Here is a 19256-nt window from a genome sequence, read left to right as displayed (position 1 = left end):
GGCCCTTGGCTTAAGGCCAGGGGATACTGACAGAAAAAGGCACAAGTCCCTGACCTGTGACCCCCACCTTCTAGGTAGGTGAAATAATTAAAATGTTAACAAGCTGAGCTTGAGCTGAGACTTGGAGGAGGAGGAGGAGGAGGAGAAGGAGCAGGAAGGATGTGAAGGAAGATTGGTGGTGAGGGAGGGGCCCCTCCAGGTATAAAGGGACAGCCTTGTGGGTCAGCTGCTGCCTTGGTATTACTGGAGTATTATATCCACTTTATGTTAATCCCATGTATTTATTTATAGTCTGCCTCAGTCCCCAGAGGATTTATGATATCTAGATGAGATGCATGCAATAAAATAAAGAAATGAGATCAAGAAAAATAAAATTAAAAGAAGAAAGTCAATTCCTGGGGAATTAAGGTCATAAATATGCAGTCCATAAAGACTTACAGTCAAACATCTACACCACGCGTGAGCTTTCTGGCTGCCATTGTGGAGTGGTAGGTAAGATAGTTCATATATTTATTCCTCACCCATCAGTTATGCTTCTGCCAGGGAGCAGAAGTGCTTGAGAGCAGGGACATAGGGAGAACAAAGCAGATGGTCCCTCCCAGCAGCTTACTCTGCCTCATCACCCCTTCAAGCCACCCCCATTGTGAGTTTTTAAAGATCAGATCTGGTCATGTCATGTCCCTGATTAAAAACCATTATTTGTTCCTGCACTGTCCAGAAGAGGACTCAGACCCACGACCACAGTGCAGGGAGCCTGACTCTCACTGGTTTTCTAAGTTTCTCTCCTGTGACAATCTTGCACAGTGTTTGCTCCAAATGGGCCCGCTTCCATATTTTATCGTAATGTACCCTGTCTTCTCCCATCTCTACCCTTGGGCAAATGTGGTCCCATCTGCTAGGAAGAGCCTCCCCCTCCCATCAGACCAACTGCTTCTCCTGTACTTTAAAAACACTGTCCCTTCTGAAAGCCCTTTCCTGCCTGGCCATGGCGCCTGTGGCTACAGTTAACTATTTTTAATTCACAGTGGCCATATCTATGCGGGACAAGCCTAAGGGAGAGGGAAGGGCTGGTGTTGATTATGTTACCTGTGAGGCACATTCAGCCCAACAGTGGGCACCTACTGACAAGTCCCAGTGTGACTCCCAAGGGAGCCGAGGTGAGCAGGTGTGTGCAGCATCCTGGAGCACAGGGATGTGGTCACGGTTGCCCTCCGGAAGATCCCAGTGTGGGCCCAGATAGCACCCAGTGACGTCTTGAGAGCTCAAGCCAAGGGTTCTGCTCTAGTCGTGGACAGCGACATGCTGCTCCTGGCCAAAGTGGCCTAGTCTCTCTCCTTACAGCCTAAGGAAGGAACCCTCCCCATAAGCTCCAGCCCCCGTTTGTTATCTCTACTTGAAATGCCAGTTTCAGTGTCCAGGCTTTCTTAGTGCTAGACATCATTTGGAGTCAAGGAGGCTGAATTAGTTTGCCAGCGTTGCCTTAGCAGAATACCACAGGCTAGGGGCTTCACCAACAGATATTTATTTTCTCACAGTTCTGGAGGCTGGAAATTTGAGATCAGGGTTTCTGCAGGATTGGTTTCTCCGTGGCTTGTAAATGGCCGTCTTCTCCACGAGAGCATCCCTAGGATCTTTTCCTCTTCCCACGAGAACACTGACTAGATTCGATCAGCGCACACTCTAACAGCCTTGTTTAATTACCTTCTTAAAGGCCCTATCTCTAAAATACAGTCATACTCTGAGGTACTAGGAGTTGGGGCTTCAACATGTGAATTTGCGGGGAACACGAGTCAGTCGGTAACAGCAACCTCAAGTCTCAAAATGTGTTCAGGGGAAAATGTTGCCAGGCGTTGCAGTCCTCCAAGGTAGAGCCTCACATTCATCTCTCATCCAGACCCCTACTCGTAAGTAATTCCTAACCTTCTGCTCCTGCCCGAGGAGGTCCGTGTCTCCATGAGCCTCACCTCTAAGGAAGATGATAACGGAAACTTGAGGAGACGTGGCTGAGTTCAGGAAAGGTCAGTGTGGTGATGCTTCCCATCTGTCTGAGTCTCACAGAGGCTCTGATGCCCAAGAAGGAGAAAAAGAGGAGGGAAGCTGGCTTCTTTGAGGAGGCCTGGTACCTGCATTTCCAAAGCTTTTGTCCTTTGCTACACGGGAGTGTCTTTTTTTAAAAGTAGTCAATCTCATGACAATTGAATTTAATAAAAACAGCACAGTTCAAAAAAGACAAATTAGAAACCACTGTTCATCTTAGAAATTAATATGTGAGTGAATTTAACAAGAGATGAATTGCGCTGTGGTGATCTGGTCCCTCTTCACCCACTCCAAGCACCAGTTGTTTGTCATTATTGCTGGAAATATGATTATTACTCTGGTATTGCTTGACATTTATTAAGAATCCAGGGGCTATGTCTCCACAGTAGAGAAAAGTGCAATTATCTGGGCACTTGGAGAAAAGAGCATTTCTTGGCCTGAGTCGTCCAAATAGATATCTTCCAAAGACACCTTGACTCTGGCTTGATGCAGACCCAGGCCGTTCTGTCCCTTAGTTCCTGTTTACCTTCATAACGAACTGCTAACCTTTTACGGGTGCACGTGTAGGTATTATACAAGATTTACCAACAAACAGGGAAAGCATTTCATTGTTTTCTCATTAACTGCTTCTATCCTTTAACTAAAGCCAGGTCTCCAGTAAGAACTTATATTTGAAGGCAGATATATCAACCTTATGTAGAGAAGGCATAATAGAAAAATTGCATATGTGATCTGTTTATTGAATGTTTCACAACCAGGAAAACATTGAATTTCAGACGGGTTTAAACGTGGCAGTGGAAGTGAAGGCCAGAACTGCCCAGCTCCTGACCTTTGTTCTTTGCAGAAATCTTATCACCCAGAAATCTTATCACCTGGCCCTATATCTGACCATCGGCAGTGTTTTACTCTGGGCAGGAAGTGAGCAGCTGCAGAGAATTTAGCTCAGAGGAGTGCCAAAATCTATGAGCTTCATTTCAGCCTCTCAAACTTTCGTCTATTGTTGTCTCCATTTGCCAGACCCTTGGGAACAGGGATGGACATTGTCCTTGAGGAGCTTATTCTAGGGGGGCTTCAGGCGGGGAACGCAGCCGCCGTAATGTGGAGCGCTGCCTCTGCAGGCTTTGCGCTCTGCCCTGGGGCCCTGAGGAGGCGTGCTGGGGAAGAGAATTCTTGATAATTACCAGTTACATGATCACGACAAAGGGCTCACACAGACATGGTTTCCTCAGTGCTCACTGCCAGCCAACTACACGACACTGTTAATCCAATCCCTCATCCTCTCAGCCTGCACCGGTGGAGGAGAGGTGGGCAGTGTATTTATTTTATAGTTTGGGCTATAATCCGTTAAGCCTGGTATTTATCTTGGTGCTCAAATTGTTTGAGCTTTTGCTCATAATATTTAATTGATCTCACACTTGCTTTCACTTAGCTCTGTTGATCTTTTCTCACAGATCACAAATATGAATCCAAATGAATTTCATGCATTTTAATGCAGTTTCACTATAACCCTTCCTGACATTCTTGGTGTGTGTATTATTCAGGAAAAGTTATGTTACAGTAACAAACATCCCCAAAACTAATTGCCCTAAAATAGCAAAGGTTCCTTTCTCACCTGTGCTACACGTGCATTGTGAGTTGGTTGGGAGTCTTCTGTGCCTTAACCTCGCCCAGTGATACCAGCTCATGGAGTTGCCGTTGCCTAGAACTTTGAGCACTGCCATGGCAATTAAAAAAGAGCTTAGCAAACAGAGCATGAGCCCTTAAAGTTTCGGCACACCTCTCCCTGGCCTCACCCATGGCTCAAAGGTGGCAGGAAGGGTGAATCATGCCATGTAGCTACAGGAGGAGGGAACTGGAAATATTTGGCAAACAGCACTAACGACCAAAGCCCTATATTTTCTTTCAGTTTTTCTTTTCCATGCAAAATCGATACACATTTAATTGTTGTTATTGTTAGCATATTATTTTCTAACCTCCTTTAAAAAAAATCTCAGTACATCAAAAACCTGGTTCCATATCATCAAAACTTCTTTGACACCAGGACTGCCGTGAACAGTTGTGTAGGTTACGCACGAGGGCATCTGGCCAGCGTGGCAGAAAGAAGCGGAAATCCAGCCTTTGTCCCACTATTCAAGTTATCCAAGCAGGTCCAGGATGGCATCTGCCCAAAGGGGACACAAAGGTGCTGTATGGGCTAGTGGTGGCCCTTTGTGAGCATAACTTGTGGTGACTGCATAATGCTCTACAGTAAGGATGAACCATCCCTCCACGTGCTGATATTTACATTGTTTCATTTTATGCTGCTATAAATAAGATGGTGGAAAATACTGTCCAGTGAATATTTGTGCATATATCTTATGATTTCCTTCGTGTAAGTGACTAGCAGTGAAAATTGTGAGACAAAGGGTTAAAATGACATGCATATGTGTCAGCACATGGTAGATACAGTGGCATTTCTTACTACTGAGTTTAGTTCCAGACCCGACACATGCCGCGCTTGGCTGGGGAGTCCAGGACCTACAACTGTAACGTTGGTACTAAGTTTCCAAGCAGGATCTGAGAGGCTGTGTTTAGATACTGGTCTTTCTCCTTTCTGGCTAGGCCATACAACTGTAATTACAGGACTAACGATGTTTTAAACAAACAATGTAATGACTGTCATCAGTGACAGCAGGCGCTTCCTGTGGGAGAGCTTGGGCAGGAGGGTCACCAGCAGCTGGCCAGCCCCAGGGGTGCCCCTGGCAAAGCTGGGCACCATCAAGCTGAGGTCAGCTCACTTAAAGGTGACCCTCCAGGTAGGCTGTGCCTTGTTCCCCATTCCAAGATCTGATCTGTGTTCTGTAGCCAAACCCTTCCCTAAGGAGGCACTGGGACAGCAAGGCAGAGGCTCTTTAAACCAGATCTGCTTTCCCTCTCAAATCTCCAAACGGCCTTCTGAGGCCCTTGGTCCTACTTTAGAGGTTCTCAAACTCTTTAACACACAGGCAGTTGCTAAGCAAAGGCTATTTTGCTCCAATAAGCAATGCAGAGCTTTGCTCTGAATTTGTCTGCCATCGATGTACCTCTGCCCTTGAACCGCCCTCCTCTTGTCTCCACATCCAGAGTGTGACAACTTTTCAGAGCATGAAAGGTCTCAAAAGCAATTGCAAAGTAATGTTTGCTTAGCACTGTGGTAACACACAGGGTGGAAACCACGTGGGAGACACTCACGTGATGGCAGAATCCAAGAAGTCATCTTCCAGCACTGCCAACTCCCGTATTGTTGGAGTCACTCATCTCACTTGTCCTCAGCTTCCTCTTCCGTAAAATGAGGATGATAATGATACAGGTTTGTCAGGTGGCTAAATAGTAAATGTGATAATGCATATGGAAACTCCTTTGTCAGCTGTAGAGTGCTATGTGCAAATTAGTTAACTGGATGTAATGTTGAGAGAACGGACCAAGGGATAGCAAATATTTGGGCTATCAGCACTTTTATATAACTCATCAGGTTAGGTCCCTGGTCAGGTCCCTCTCCCATCCTCCTAATCCACTGTTCCAAGCCTTCACCCCTGCTCAGCGCTCAGGGGAAGCAGAGCCATCTTCCCCTTTACTCTACCCTGGAACTGGAAGCCATCAAGTGTGAAGCACCTCACTCTGTAGTGTTCCGCTCACACACTCATCCACATCTGCACCCATCCTCAGGTCCTTCCATCCAGCTTCCAAGCATGAGCCCTTCCTCATGGCTCAGGTCAGCCTCTCCATGGGCTGCTGATTCCATCCTCTCTTCTCTTATCCCGTGGAACCTGTGCCACCTTCCTCTTCCCTTTGCTTTTCAACCTTCTCCCATCTACTGCCAAGCTCCCCACAGCCTAGCAATACACTTGGGTTGTATCCTTCCTCTTATATTGCATGGCCCTACTCCCACCTCTTTTTTTCTCTTCTTCAGATTCAGGTTTCTTGAATGAGTTGGCAGTATTCATCGTCTCCATTTTCTTATCTCCAAATTTCTGGTTGACTCGCTGCCGTCTAATCATTCCTCTGAAATAACTTGTAGAAATTACCAAAGACCAGTTTCTGTAGACAAATCCAAGACATTTTCAAGCTTCATCCTACAGGACTTCTCTGATGCACTCACTGTGGTTAAACAGCCCTGGGTCTCCATGACATTTCTCTTTCTGATTTTCCTTAAACTTTTCTAACCTTTCTTCTCCTATCCTAAACTTTGCTAGTGTTCTCCGGTTTCTGACCTTGGGTCATCAAGCTCCTCTCTGCACGTATTCTCCATGAGGCATCTTATCATCTCTCACTGTTTATTTATCATTTGATTGCTGGTGGCTCACAGATCTGTATAGAGCTTGGAACTCTCACTTGAGCTTTCTTCTAGGGATGTCCAGCTGTACCACTGACGCTTCAAATTCAACATGCCCTCATATCGCTTAAACTTGCTCTTTCTCTTGTTCTTGTGATGTCTATTAATTTTTCTTAGTTTATCTAATTTAATTTGTTCCATTAGGCAAACTAGAAGTTTTAGAGTAATTCTTACCCTCTCATACAGTCACCAGTTTATCCCAGTTTTATTTTCCGTGTTGTTCTTGAATTTGACTCCTCTACTTCACCCATTCCACCCCGTGAGCCCTCACTTGCGCTGTCATGATAGTGTCCTAAGGGAGCTCCCTACTTTTAGTCTTGTCTTCATTAAATCCATCCTTCAAATTGCTACCAGAGCGAGTTAGCAAAAATGCTAATGGGACCACATCAGGCTTCTATTTAAAACCTCTCAGTTGAGATTCAGCTAAAGCAGCATCTCAACCAGGGAGACTTCACTGAACACCATGGTGTCCTCTTCTTTGTGCTGACTGTGACCTGTGTCACCATGTCCCAAACATAGCTCTGTCTCAACATTGGCCATGTCGACACATAATTATATGCTCTTCCACTGCACTCCACAAAAGCAGATATGGGGCTCGTCTTTGTACTGCAGGGCCTGGAAAATGGTAGGTGGACAATGGCTACTGGTTGAACTTAAAAACAGAGAGAAAATTTGAGGGTAGACATGGAATATCTGAGCAAGGGTGTAAACAACACTGGGCTGCAGCTATTGTCGATAGGGTATTTATTTGAAGAGTAAATATGATATATAACTGAAATCATATAGCATTTTCTGTAACTGTTTATTCAGAAGAGACCATCTAGGTCAAATTTTTCAACTGATCTTACCCATGACTTACACCCGAATAGTCTCTGGGTGACCCTTTGATGAAGTTTCATTTTACTGTCTCATCTTACCTCTATAATATCTCTTTGGACTAGACAGAGGAGGTACTGTTACCTTCATTTTATAGATGATAAATCAAATTGGAAATATTAAGTTATTTGCCCATGGAATGTGGCTGGTAAGGGCCAGGAACCAAGCTGTCTGGACTTTGATTCTACGTGAAACACTCTGATTTAGCAGCGCTCAGAACAGCATGAAAGTTTGAATATCTTTTCATATATCTTGCCGGAGTGTCCCTGCCTGAAACTCCCCCACTTAACCCCCTGGGATGATCCACACCAGGCCTGTTCTTCAGTGAGATAGCACGTTCGTTGTTTGCTTTGTGTCCAGGTTCCCCCACGAGTTCTCTTCTCCTGCCGCACGTCTCCAAAGCATCATATTAGAAAAAAGACTGGGCTTTGGCCTTAGATGTAAAATTAGATGTAAAGTTAGTCAAATTTGTTAGCATTTTAGGTCACTTGCACTGCTCATAATGAATGTTACTTGTATAAACGTGTAACAGCAATATTAAGGAAAATCTTGTAAACAAAAAAAAGAAGAAGAAAGAAAGAAATCACCCTATTCCCACTACTCCAAAACAGTAACTGGGGTTTTAAAAATTATATTGTTTCCATAGTTTTGAGTCTTTGCTGGTAAATACTTTTTTATTTTATTGAAGTATTAGCACACATAGAATAAAAGTGTTCCAGTCATAAATATACAAATTTAAGAATTTTAATGGCGTGAACATGTGACCACTACCCAGATTAAAAAATACAACATTCACGGCTCCCCAGAAGCACCCCCCACTCCATGCCCGATTCTAGTCTCTAGCACCCCCAAAGTAGCCAGTTTCCTGGCAGCTAATATCATACAACAGTTTTCCACTTTTTACTTTTATGTGTGTGAAATAACATATCATATGCTCTTCTTTCTGGCTTATTTCATTCCAAACTGTGTGAAATTTATCCATGTCTTTTCATGAAGTAGGAGTTCATTCACTTTCATAGCAGTTGACCAACATTTTCATAGAGTTCTCAGACTTTTTGGTCTCAAGACCTGTTTACCCTCTTAAAAATTATTGAGACTTCAAAGAGCTGTTGTTTATATCGATTGTATCTATTGATATTTATCATGTTAGAAATTATAACAGAATTTTAAAAATAAGGCATTTATTAATTCATTTTAAGATAGCAGTAATAAATCCATTATATATAAGCATAAATAGCATTTTTAATAAATAACTAGATTTTTCAAAACAAAAAATTTTGAAAAGAGTAGTACGGTTTTATATTTTTGCAAATTCTTTAATATCTATCTGGCTTAGAAGACAGCTGGATTCTCATATCTGCTTCTTTATTCAATCAGTTGTAATACTTTTTTATTTATTTTTTGGTTGAAATACATGAAGAAAATCTGGTCTTTCACAGATATGTAGTTAGAAAAGAAAGGAGTATTTTAATAGAATTTTCAGAAAATTATAGATATTCTTCTTTGATACTACACCAAAATTCAACAAGTAGTAGTTTCTGAAAGGTTACTTGAAACTTTTATCAGTGAAATTTTTGTACTCTGTTACAGTAAAATGTATTGATTATCTTGTACTTTGAATGGATATTGTAACCCATACATGATTTGTAACATGCATTGGAGCATGAAAGTAACATACAATGAGAATATTGGTTCCCTGAGTTACGAGATCTCCCAAATGTTGACATGTTTCATTATGCAATATGGAAAAATCATATTCATACCACCATTCATACCACCAATTTTATCAGAAAAATATTTATCTACTGAGAAACTGTCAGGCTCACAGAGGCGGGTACAAGCTTTTTAACATTCTGATATTCGAAATTTGAAAGCCCAAATTTCATCATAGGCAGAAAATACTGTCAGTGGTTTTATTTGATATGACAGGTTCACTTTGTTCATTTTCAAGAAAAGATCTGCCACATATCCAAGTCTTCATAACTAGTTTTGTCTATCAGTCATTCTTTCAACTTAAAGTGATCAAAAGCAACTAGTTCAGCTCACAACTCTAACAATTATATGAGTGCTTTTCCTTGAAATGACCATCATGGTTTTTGGTGTTCAGAAGTGCTTTACGCAGATTTCCCATTTATCACCCAGACTATTAAAAACGACTGTATTCAAAGATTGAGATTTCATAAAATTAATCATTTGTACTGTTTCATCAATGACATTCTTTTTTTTTTTTTCGAAGTTTTACTTCTGTGTAGCAGGACCCTTTTACTTTTCCATTTTATTTATTTTTTAAATAAATTTATTTATTTTATTTATTTATTTTTGGCTGCGTTGCATCTTCATTGCTGCACGTGGGCTCTCTCTAGTTGCAGTGAGCGGGGACTACTCTTCATTGTGGTGGACGGGCTTCTCATTGCGGTGGCCTCTCCTGTTGTGGAGCCTGGGCTGTAGGTGCACAGGCTTCAGTAGTTGCAGCACGCGGGTTCAGTAGTTGTTGCTCGCGGGCTCTAGAGCACAGGCTCACCAGTTGTGGCACATGGGCTTACTTGCTCCACGGCATGTGGGATCTTCCCAGACCAGGGATCGAACCCGTGTTCCTTGCATTGGCAGGTGGATTCTCAACCACTGCACCACCAGGGGAGCCCCATCAATGACATTCTTAAGTGAAGATTTTTTTTCTCCTGTGAGTTCCTAGTGGTGAGGACTACATATAATGATTATTTTGGAAATTGTAGATTCACATGCAATGGCAAGAAATAATACAGAGAGATCCCATGTACCCTTTATCCAGTTTCCCACAATGGTATCATCCTGCAAAACTGTAATACAGTATCACAACAAGGAACATTTCCATCACTACAAGAAGTTCTCATATTGCCCTTTTGGGATTGTCTTTTCTTACTCAGCATAATTCTGTTCAGATTCATCCAGGTTGTTGCATGTATCAACAGTTCATTCTTTTTTTTTTTTTGTGCAGTATGCGGGCCTCTCACCGCCGTGGCCTCTCCCGTTGCGGAGCACAGCCTCCAGACGCGCAGGCTCAGTGGCCATGGCTCACGGGCCCAGCCGCTCCGCGGCATGTGGGATCTTCCCGGACCGGGGCACGAACCCGCGTCCCCTGCATCAGCAGGCAGACTCCCAACCTCTGCACCACCAGGGAAGCCCAGTTCATTCTTTTTTATTGCTGAGCGGTACTCCATGGTATGGATGTTTCATAGTTTCTTTAATCGTTCACCTATTGAAGGTCATCTGGGTTGTTTCCAGTTTTTGTCTATTATGAATACAGCTTCTATAAACATTCACATACAGGTTGTTGTGTGAGTATAAGTTTTCATTCCACTGTGATAAATCCCCAGAGGTTACAACTGCTGGATACTATGGTAGTTGCCTAGATATAAAAAAAAATCTACTGACCTGTTTTCTGGAGTGGCTGTACCATACATTCCACCAGCAATGTGTAAGTGATCAAGTGCTCTGTATCATCACCAGCATTTGGTGTTGTCACCTCTTAATTTTACCCATTCAGATAGGTGTGTAGTGATTTCTCCTTGTGGTTTTTATTTTCATTTTATTAATGGTTAATGGTGTAGAACATAGTGCTCATGTGCTTCATGTGATCTGCACGTCCTCTTTATGTCTATTCATGTCTTTTGTGCATATTCTAATGGGTTTTTTTTTTTTTTTTGCTCTTGAGTTTTAAGAGTTCTTCATACTAGTCCTTTGATTGATGTGACTTGCAAATACTTTCTCCTAGATTGTAGCTTATTATTACATCATTTTTTAATTTTTTTTTTTTTTTTTTTTTTTTTTTTGCGGTACGCGGGCCTCTCACTGTTGTGGCCTCTCCCGTTGCGGAGCACAGGCTCCGGCCGCGCAGGCTCAGCGGCCATGGCTCATGGGCCCAGCCGCTCCGCGGCATGTGGGATCTTCCCGGACCGGGTCACGAACCCGCGTCCCCTGCATCGGCAGGCGGACTCCCAACCACTGCACCACCAGGGAAGCCCTATTGCATCATTTTTATGTGGGTTTTTGTGGAACAAAAGTTTTTAATGCTGATGAGATCCAATTCATTTTTTTTCTTTTATGCTTTTGGTGTAAAATCTAAGAACTTCAGCGATTTGTTGAATGAGAGCAGTAAAAGCAGACATCTTTGCTTTGTTTACAGTCTTAGAGAGAAAGCATTTATTGTTTCACATTAAATATAATGTTAGCTGTGGGGTTTTGTAGATGATCTTTATTATGTTAAGGTAGTTCCCCTCTATTCCTGGTTTTCTGAGAGTTTTATTATGAATGAGTGTGGAATTTTGTCAGATGCTATTCTGCATCAGTTGATATAATCATGTCATTTTCTTCTTTAACCTACTAACATGGTAGATTATCTTGATTGCTTTTTGGGTATTTACAAGCTTTGTGTTCCTGGAATAAACCCACTTGGTCATTGTATGTAATTCTTTTTATGCATTGCTAGGTTCTATTTGCTAATATTTTGTTAAGAATTTTTGTATCTCTATTACAACAGCCAGGACATGGAAGCAACCTAAATGTCCATTGACAGATGAATGGATAAAGAAGATGTGGCACATATATACAATGGAATATTACTCAGCCATAAAAAAAATGAAATTGGGTTATTTGTAGTGAGGTGGATGGACCTAGAGAGTGTCACACAGAGTGAAGTAAGTCAGAAAGAGAAAAACAAATACCGTATGCTAATACATATTTATAGAATCTTTAAGAAAAAGCAAAACACATACTCATTCTGAAGAACCTAGGGGCAAGACAGGAGTAAAGACGCAGACATAGAGAATGGACTTGAGGACACGGGGAGAGAGAAGGGTAAGCTGGGATGAAGTGAGAGAGTGGCATGGACATATATGCACTACCAAATGTAAAATAGATAGCTAGTGGGAAGCAGCCGCATAGCACAGGGAGATCAGCTCGGTGCTTTGTGACCACCTAGAGGGGTGGGATAGTGAGGGTGGGAGGGAGACGCAAGAGGGAGAAGATATCGGGATATGTGTATATGTATAGCTGATTCACTTTGTTATACAGCAGAAGCTAACACAACATTGTAAAGCAATTATACTCCAATAAAGATGTTAAAAAAAAAGAATTTTTGCATCTCTATTCATGAAAGATAGGTTTATTTTCCTGTACTCTGTTTGTCTGGTTGTGGTGTAAAAGTATAAGGGTATTGCTAGCTTCATAAAACAAATTGGGAAGTGTACCAATTTTTTCTATTTTCTGGAAGATACTTTGTAAAATTTATGTTAATTCTTGCTTAAATATTTTGTAAAATCCTCAAGCAAAATCATATGGACCTGGAAATTTATTTGGGGGGCGTATTTAAATTATGAATTCAATTTCCTTAACTGTTACAGTCCGTTCCAATGATATATTTTATATTGGTTGACATACAGTAATTTATGTTTTTGCAAAGGATTTGTCCATTTAATCTGAGTTGTCACATTTATGTGTATGTAGTTATTTGTAATATTCCCTTGCTATCTTTTTGATGTCTGCAGGGTCTGTAGGGTTAGCCTCTCTTTCATTCTTTATATTGGCAACATGTGTCTTCTTTTTATCTTTGTCAGTATTTCTACAGGTTTGTAAGTTTTATCGATCTTTTCAAAGAACCAGTTTTGTTTCAATGATTTTCTCCATGTTTTTCTGTTTTTAATTGCATTGATTTCTGCTCTTACCTTTATTATTTCCTTCCTTCTGCTTGCTTTGGGTTATTTTTCTCTTTTATTCTAGTTCCTTTAGTGGGATCTTAGATTGACTTAAAAATTGTACTTTTTTTTTTTTTTTCCAGATAGGCTCTATGATACAAAACATTTTAAAATTACATCATTTAAAAATATTTTAATTTAAAATCTTTTCATCTGTATTAGGGTAAAATTGTATATATTTAAGATGCACAACTTGATGTTTTGATGTACATATACATTGTGAAATAATCACCACAATCAAGGTAATTCACATAGTTACCTTTTATTTTCTGATGAGACCACTTAAGTTCTAACTTCTTAACAAATTTCGAATATATGGTACAATATTGTTAACTAGAGTCACAATGCTGTACACTAGGTTTTCAGAACTCACTGTTTTGCATGACTGAAGCTCTGTATCCTGTAATCAACATATCCCCATTTCTGCCTCTCCCCAGCTCCTGGAAACCACCATTCTACTCTCTACTTCTATGAATTTGACTATTTTAGAGTCCATATATAAGTGAGATGCAGTGTTCTGGCTTATTTCACTTAGCATAGTGTCCTTCAGGTTCATCTATGTTGTTGCAAACAGCACAATTTCCTTCTTTTTAAAGGCTGAATTTTATACATACATAAAACATATATATAATGAACTTTGTGATGATTTTTTTTCTTTTGTTCTGTTAATGTGATGTATCACCTTGATTGATTTGCATACATTGAACTATCCTTGCATCCCAGGGATAAATCCTACTTGATCACGGTATATGATTCTTGTAATGTGCTGTTGAATTCTGTTTGCCAGTATTTTATGGAGGATTTTTGCATCTGTGTTCATCAGGGATATTGCTCTTAAATTTTCTTTTATTGTGGTGTCTTTGCCTGACTTTGGTATTAGAGTGATGCTGGCCTCATATGATGAGTTGGGAAGTATTCCCTCTTCTTCTATTTTTTTGGAAATTTAAGAAGGTTTGGTGTTAATTCTTCTTTGAATATTTGACAGAATATTCCTGTGAAGCCATCCGGTCTTGGGCTTTTCTTTTTTGAGGAGTATTTGATCACTAATTTAATTTCCCTATTTGTTATTGGTCTGTTCAGATTTTCTAAAATTTAACTCTTTTCTAATGCATGCATTTGGTGACATGTATTTCTCTCTCAGTATTGTTTTAGCTATGTGACAAATTTTGATACATACTGTACTATGTATTTTTAAAAATTTCCCTTGAGACTTATTTTTTGATCCATGGATTATTTAGAAGTATATTGTTGAGTTCCCAAGTGTTTGGAGATTTCCTGTTATTGATTTCAGTTTGATTCCTTTATGGTCAGAGAACATATTTTGCAGGTTTTAATTTTTTAAAAATTTGTTGAGATTTATTTTATGGTCCAACATGTAGTTTGTCTTGGTATATATTTTGTGGGGGCTTGAAAAATGTGTATTTTACTATTGTTGGGTGCACTATTCCATAAATGTGAGTTACTTGAACATTTTTTAGAATTCTATTTTAATTTATCTATTATATTCTAGCTTTTCTAGTTTTTCTTGGGAGGAAGATTTATCTGCTACAAGCTAGTTCGTCGTAGCTGGAAGTGGAAGTAACCCATAAGCATGTATGTGAATGTAACAGCATAGGTGGTACATGTATTCATGAGGTTGTGATTGATTTGACCAACAAATCCTGTAACTCTTACTTCCCCCGACAACTGGTCAGAGTAGAGAAGTTCTTACCTAAAATCACAGCTGTTATTAGTTGTGACTTGTTTTGTCTCTTCTCCAGGACTTCGTGTCATGTATCGAGAACTACAGACGAAAAGGACAGGAACTATATGCATCTCTATACAAAGATCATGTACAGGTAAGAAACAAGGCAATTCCCTTCTCTGCACAGTAGACCAGAACCTACGTTGAACCTGAAATAAAGAATCATAAGAGCATTTGGTTTAAATTCTAAATTGGCTAAGCCAATAATTGGTCATCAGTGAGTCAGTCCTACCTTCATGACCTGTGCCATGGGATTTGGACCCACACTGTCAGCAGCTGAGGAGATAGGCAGTGTTTCCATCCACTTATCTACTCATTCATCCATTGGGTGCCTCAGATCCTGTGCTAGGAGCTAGGGGCACGATTGTAAACACAGCAGATGTGGGCCTCACTCTCGGGTAGCTTACTCTAAAGGAGAGATATACATTAAATAAGTGCACAGATAAATAGATCATTGTAACTTGGAAAGAGCAATAGACAGGGAAATTACAAGTATAATGGGAGATTATAACAAGGGGAAGACTTTAATTTGGGCAGATCAGAGGCCCTCCCCAAGGAATTGATCTCTAAGTTGAAATCTGAAGAAGGAGGAATATGGGCTAAAGTATTTTAAGGAAGTGGTTTTGACTAAGGGGAGGGAATGTGTGAAGCTCCTGAGTCGGGAAAGCACTGGATGTCATCAGTTAACGGGAAGAAGAGGAAGTGACTGGGATGATCTGAGCTGGGAAGGGACAAGGGTGAGTGAAGACGAGGCAGGGCCAGAGCAAGCAGAGTGGCTTGCTGCCACCTTAGGGGTTTGGCTTGTTCTCCTAAGGACAGTGGGTTGCCACTGATGAGGGTAGGTTGAGATGTTGAAAACCTCTCTCTAGGAGTGATTTCTGTACAGTCTAGGTAAAGAGCACTGGCTGTCATGCCAGGGACATCTCTATTTGAATCTCAGGTCTGCCCCTTCCTAGGACTGAGCCTAGTCTGAGCCTCAGGGTCCCCATCTTTAAGACAGGATAATACTGCCTACCTGTAAAGATTAAAGAGTGAGTATGGAACACCTAGACAGTGGCTGGCAGGGAATAGATGTCCCATATGTGGTTAATGAATGGCTAAGAAGTTCATTTTTAGGTGGTATTATTGATGTTAACAAAAATTTTCTAAAATGATTGCTAGTATTAGAACACAACAGTAGAATTAAAACGTCACAAATTATATTTTTACTTTACAATTTCTCTGTGCCAAAGCCTTGCTAGGTGTAGGAAAGGCAGAGATGATAATGATACTCCTCTGGTTGAAGGTTCTTAACACTCAGTAGAGGGACCAAGAGTAAAGAAATTAAAGCAGGGTGATAAGGCCGACACTAGGATGTTGTACTACAAAGAGAGGAGCAGGGGGGTATAAGGAACCACTGGGTGTGCCTGGGGTAAGGCGAGGGGTGAAGGAATGGTGAAACAGTAGTCCCCAAGTTCAAGGGAAACAAAATAGGCTCTGATCAACGTAAGCCAAGTAACCTGATCCAGTTATCTCCATACGTGCTTGTTTGGGAGCCCACAACATGCCCCCACGAATAGGGATTTGTGAGATGCACAGCGTGCAGCCCAGAAACATACAGACTAGCGACACAGCCTCCCAGACTGTGCCACATAAGGAGGTGGGCAGTTTATCAGACATGCGGGGGGCGGGGAGAGGCGGTTTGGGGATAGGTGTCCTGCTGGCTTATATTTGCGTGTTATCTGCGCCCCTTGGACAGGACCTCACATGTGAGTACCTTACTACTTGAATTCACCAACTTCATTCAGGACTAGCAATATGGCTAATAAATTCAGCTGCCATTGGGGGAAAAGTAAGATGAATCATTTAGGATTGCATCCTTTATTTAGGGATATCCCCATCACGCTTGTTCCATTTCAAGACAGAGGGTGTTGTTTATCTAAACTTTCAAATCAGCATCTAGTCGAGAGTTTGACCATTTCTCTTCTTATGGTTGGAAAAGCCTGGAAGATTTGGTCATGGCTAGGAGAAATGTGCTCTGTGGTAACTGGTAGATTTCTGCTGAAATTTGAAAAACTGAAGGTTAATGGGGAAGGACAGAAGAACCTCGGCAGAGGCTCTGAGCCCATAAGGCAAGGGTCCAGCCTCCTGGAACAGCAGTCTGGCTTATTTTCATCAGCGAGCCTGACTGGGGCTCAGAGGGTACTTGAGAAAGTGGGACAGAGTTTTGCTGTTGATTGAAGTATTTTTGAGAAAATCAGCGTTTTGAGGCTAATCCGTGAGGATACTTTCCAAGTGTTTAAATATTTAAGACAGATCGTTTCGATGTTTAAAAGAATGCAGGTGTTATCGCCGTCTGCCAGAGATAATGGGGTCTGGAGTGTTCACCCCGCTTTCTTTTAAGGGGTGTAGTAGACTTTCCCGACGAAGGCCCCACTCCACTTCCAGAGAAGTCAAGTCCAAGTTCTGGAAAGAAATCAGCCTTGTGAAATATGCCATGTTCTTCAAGGACAGCTTCTCCTAATTACACTCCGTGAGGTCCTTCCAAGAGGGTGGAGATAATGAGGTTCAAGGGCCCCCACCCACACAGCTGTCAGTAACAGGTTGCATAAGACTTTTACAACTGGGCATTTTACTTAACCTGAGAGGTCGCTGGCGATGCAGGTGCTCACAGCATGACAAGATAGCGTCACCCAGTGCCCTGGAAGCTAACCCAAGCATCCAGTATACCTCATCATCCCATCACCAGCAAATCGTGCAATTCTGATATTTAATCTCCCCAATTTCCCATCACTCCAGAAGTGCCGACGAAAACAGGTGCCTCTGCTCTGGCCCTGCCCAGATGCCCCTTTGCCATTTCCAGTTACACTTGTTCTCTTCTCTGTGGTCCGGCTGCTCTGGCTCTGCTCTGTGATATACCCAGGCCACCTGTTCTTATACTGAGTCCTCATCATACCTTACAGACATGCCTCCTTTTGTCTATATTTGTTTAAAAATTACAGCTTTTACTGTTTAAAGTTCTATGCAAGATGCCTTGCACCCCAGAAATGGCCCTTCTTTTAGTGTGTGAGGGGCATTGCTCTGTCCCCTGTCTTTTGGGCTCTCTGGAGGCCAACAGGCTGTTTCCATTTCTTGCTCAGTCTCTGTATATCCATTACATTTTGGTAACAGCTCTTTCAGATGTAAGTATCAGAAACTCAACTCATACTGGCTTAGGCAACACATGAAATATTTTGAAAAATCCAGGAGAACATCACAGTTCAAGAAGAGCTGGATCCAGGTATTCAAACTCTGCTTTAAGGAATCTGCCTCCTCTCTCCCTCTCTCTCTTTTCTTTCTCTCTTTTTCGTACACACACACAAACACATGTTCACACAAACATTAAACACACAAGTGTATGAGATTACTAATATGTTTTAGGCAACAAGGCACATGGAGGAGAGAGCATCTGAGGCTGGCATGAACTTATGCTCTGCTCCCCAGTCTGTACATCCTGGAACCAGGCAGGGCTCATATAAAGGGTGGGAAATTATGTAACTTGCACAAAGGGACTGTCTCATTGCTGAGAGGCCTGCCTGTAGGCTGCGTATGCCTCAATGCAGATACATCAGGTGCCTTTTCCTGATGCACATAAGGTTGGCCAGCACAAGGCGAGCAGCCCTGAACGTGGACACATCCACCTCTCTGCAGTCTGCCCTATGCGGCTCTAAAGACAACCAGTTCCAGTCCCAGAGAATGATGCTCACGAGCCCATCCCACAACCATTCATCACCCACTGAAGCCAGGGCTGGGGTCAGCTGCACCCCAGCGCTGGGAACTGAAAGTAGGGACGGTCTGGTTGCCAAGAGGAAAGTCTCAGTGATGCTACCCAAGAGCGTCTATTCAGCCGAGAATCATAGCTGCCTCTAACACGCCAGCATCCCTGCCCCTGTGTCTGGTGTGGCCTTTGGCCCGCTCGAGGTTTGAACTGAATGGGGACCTTACCTTGTGCAGAAGCATGGGCATTACCGAACACCTTGCGGGTGCAGGAGCTCAGGACTTCTGCTTATTTAGTCATCTCATGTCCTTTGTCTTGGGACCACATACAGCCTTCCATCATGGACTAAACAGTCATTCATCTCTGAAGGGTGAATGAGGGATCTTATCCCTGACACACATCTGTCTAGCTGCAGGTATGCAGACAACACGTTTGCCCTGTGATGAAGACCCAGGCAGCTGTGAACCTCCAGGTTGCATAGGTGGAGCCTTAGGGTGGAAGGGATGCTCTTAAAAGCCTAATTTGAAACCCCGGATGAACAACCCAGTAGCTTGGGATTGTTCATCCTCTGTGAAGCTCAATATGGAACTACAAATGCAGCAACAATCTCCCAGGAGCTGAAATATTTTCCCCAAACACGTGTTCATTTCATATAACCAAATCCCTATAAAAGGCTTTGGATAGTCATTATTTTTCTGGAGTTTTTTATTAAACAATTGGAGTACTTGTAAAATGCTGTAACTATTTAGGATATGAATTTAAGAACTGTGGAGAAACAAAATT

At 41.9% G+C, this 19256-nt stretch overlaps 1 protein-coding gene across 1 annotated transcript in view; it reads left to right on the top strand.

The window, feature by feature from the left end:
- The window catches only part of WDFY4 (WDFY family member 4), a 275363-nt gene that overhangs the window by 156830 nt on the left and 99277 nt on the right, over positions 1–19256 (top strand). Inside the window, exon 40 of the mRNA XM_082854480.1 lies at positions 14754–14831. Within this exon, the coding sequence (XP_082710606.1) occupies positions 14754–14831 (78 nt within the window). The remainder of the gene's footprint in view (positions 1–14753; positions 14832–19256) is intronic.

Source organism: Leucopleurus acutus (genome assembly GCF_964270905.1).
Source record: "Leucopleurus acutus genome assembly, chromosome: 14".
In the NCBI taxonomy this organism is placed as follows: domain Eukaryota; kingdom Metazoa; phylum Chordata; class Mammalia; order Artiodactyla; family Delphinidae; genus Leucopleurus; species Leucopleurus acutus.
The sequence above is the reverse complement of the archived record's forward strand: the minus strand, read 5'-3'. Positions and strand labels throughout refer to the sequence as shown.